We start from the raw sequence: 2,466 nt of genomic DNA, 5'->3' as shown, positions 1-2,466 counted from the left end.
CTTCCTCACTGTTCTGTAGTGCTGCTTTTGTTACATTAAAAAACAAAATTCAACTGAGTAAACTGGAAGATCTAATTGGCTTTATTTGATAGTCTGGCAGTTATGCCTTCTAACAAATAGAAAAGAACTCTGAGGACCTGAACAAAATGGAAGGCTTTCATAGACAGAAGGAAGATGGGAAGAGGAAGTTAAGATTGGATTATTTTAGGCAAAGTCACCTCCCTTAGAGAAAGGCAGGGGGCTTTAGGCAGATTACATCACAGGAGTTGATTGGGTAATTCTGGATTAATTGGTTTAAAATTCTACTCCTGGGAGGGGCCTAAACTAATCACAATGGGGCTTAGCCCAAGGGACTCCATTTTAGGCTTTTTTTTTTTGGTTTGTTTCTTAACACTTTTATAAACAGCGTTTATTCTACAGAGTACTCTGAAGGAAGAAAGATATGTGCAGCCATTTATGTTCATTAATATGAATGCAAACGTTCTTTTTTGTCCTGAAATACTGAAAAGGCGAATGTGTCTGGTAGAAAAATAATCCTTAAGAGTTACCAATTAGAAAACAACACCTTTCAAAACAGATTTTTCTTTTCCTGGTAGAAAACAAAACAAAACTCTGGATTATGGGGAAGAAATTAAACAAAACAAAGTCTAATCAGTTGTTGAGGTGCCTTAACACAAAGTTTTGCCCCTTAAACCAACTTGTCAAAAGCAGTAAGTGGACTTCTCTGGTGGTCCAATGATTAAGAATCGGCCAAGGCACGGGAGTTGATCCGTGATTCAGGAAGATTCCACATATGTCTCAGGGCAACTAAGCTTGTTGCCTGAGTGACCTAAGAGTCCATGCTCTGAAACAAGAGAAGCCACAGCAAGGAGAAGCCCAAACACTACAACTCGAGAAAACCTGTGCACAGCAACAAAGACCCAGCACAGCCAAAAATCAATCAATAAAATACAAGAATTTTCAAAAACTTTTTAAAAAAAGCATGAAATGTTTAAAATCTAAATATAAATAAACAGACATTACTGCCCGATTAGTAACACAGTTTCAACAACTTACAGTAACACTTCTGGTGTTCTTCCTGCAGAAATAATACTCCTTCTTGGCACCCTTATGGGGTACACATGCACGAGAGCTTCAATTGGAACTGTGATTTACAACCTCAAGTCCAACCTCTCACCACATGGGACCGTCTACAACACAACAAATACACCAAAACCAATTGGTTACAAAAAAAAAAGTGGGTGGAGGAGGCAGGAGCACACGACAGCCATTACGATGTCTTCCTGAAACCCTTTAGAATAGAGTAGATGTTATTAAAGGCTTCATAAATTTCACTTCTGACTTTAGCACCTGTTAACACAACTTTTCCAGAGACAAAGATAAGGAGAACAATTCTCGGTTTGATCATTCTGTAGACTAAACCAGGAAATAACTCTGGCTCATAACTAGCGAACTGTTGGTGGCTAAGCACAAGGGGTTCTAACCTTATGGGGAACTTCACATCACAGCTCCCCACCATGTTCTGAATCTTGAAGTCCAAGAACTTAGCTGGAAAACCCAACTTCTGTATGATTCTGGCATATTTTCTTGCTGCTAGCCTGGACTGTTCTTCACTCTTGCTTCCTGTGCACACCATCTTCCCAGAACTGAATAAAAGTGCAGTGGTTCGGGGCTCTCTTATTCTCATGATTACAGCAGCAAACCTCTTGGGATTATATTCAGCATTTCGAGCAAGAAGGGCGATGCTCTTTAGGTCAAGTTTACAACCAAGATTCACTGTGCATACAACATTGTGCAGCTGTGGCACCAACTCAGCGATCTCTGAGGCTGGCATGGCAGGGGTCATGGGGATCATGGGGGTCATGGGGGATGGATACAGGGGAGTGGTACCCAGCAAGGGTGCGGTCGTAAGAGGCTGTGAGTCGAAGAGCTGTGGTGTCTGGTCCAAGGCCTCCTGGGTTGCCTGCTGGGATGTCGTCGAAAGCCGACCTGTTCTCACCGTCGTCTGCTGCTGCTCCTCCTCTGAAGTAGACAGACTGTCGGTGCTCTGAATTGGCTGCGGAGTCAGTCCTGTGCCATAATGCATCACTGGACTGAAGACAGGGATTCCAGGACTCATGGCACCTTGAGGGGAGGTCAGATACTGGTCAAACGGAGAGAGGCTATCATTCCGATCCATGATGTTCACTGTCTTCTGGGTGAACCAAAACCTTCAGACTGGAAGTTGCCTAGGAAAGCATCCAGTCTTTACCTGGAGCTAGTCTAGCACGCTCTTCTCAGAGACTGACTTCTGTTACTGAAAGCTTAGCTCTTCTGTACATCCGTGTCGAATCAAATCCTGGAGACAAGTTTTGGGTGAAGTAGAAAAGAATAGCTCTACCACTTTGCAACGCAAAGGGAGATATACCAGGCTTCTGCCTTGAAAACCTAGAACTTGAGGGTTTTTATACTGGTGGAGTCTGACAA

General features: G+C 42.9%; 1 protein-coding gene across 1 annotated transcript; it reads right to left on the bottom strand.

The window, feature by feature from the left end:
- Nucleotides 1–1,255: 1,255 nt before the first annotated feature.
- On the bottom strand, nt 1,256–2,179 carry LOC133256533 (TATA-box-binding protein-like). Its single transcript, XM_061431338.1, has one exon. The coding sequence runs from the start codon at nt 2,177–2,179 to the stop codon at nt 1,271–1,273; it is 909 nt and encodes a 302-aa protein (XP_061287322.1). The 3' UTR covers nt 1,256–1,270.
- Nucleotides 2,180–2,466: the final 287 nt, after the last annotated feature.

Source organism: Bos javanicus, chromosome 11 (assembly GCF_032452875.1).
Source record: "Bos javanicus breed banteng chromosome 11, ARS-OSU_banteng_1.0, whole genome shotgun sequence".
NCBI lineage: Eukaryota > Metazoa > Chordata > Mammalia > Artiodactyla > Bovidae > Bos > Bos javanicus.
This window is presented reverse-complemented; position numbering and strand designations above follow the sequence as displayed.

Excerpts from the sequence above, each read along its gene's own strand:
- LOC133256533 (XM_061431338.1), bottom strand. The coding sequence starts at position 2,179 with ATGGATCGGAATGATAGCCTCTCTCCGTTTGACCAGTATCTGACCTCC.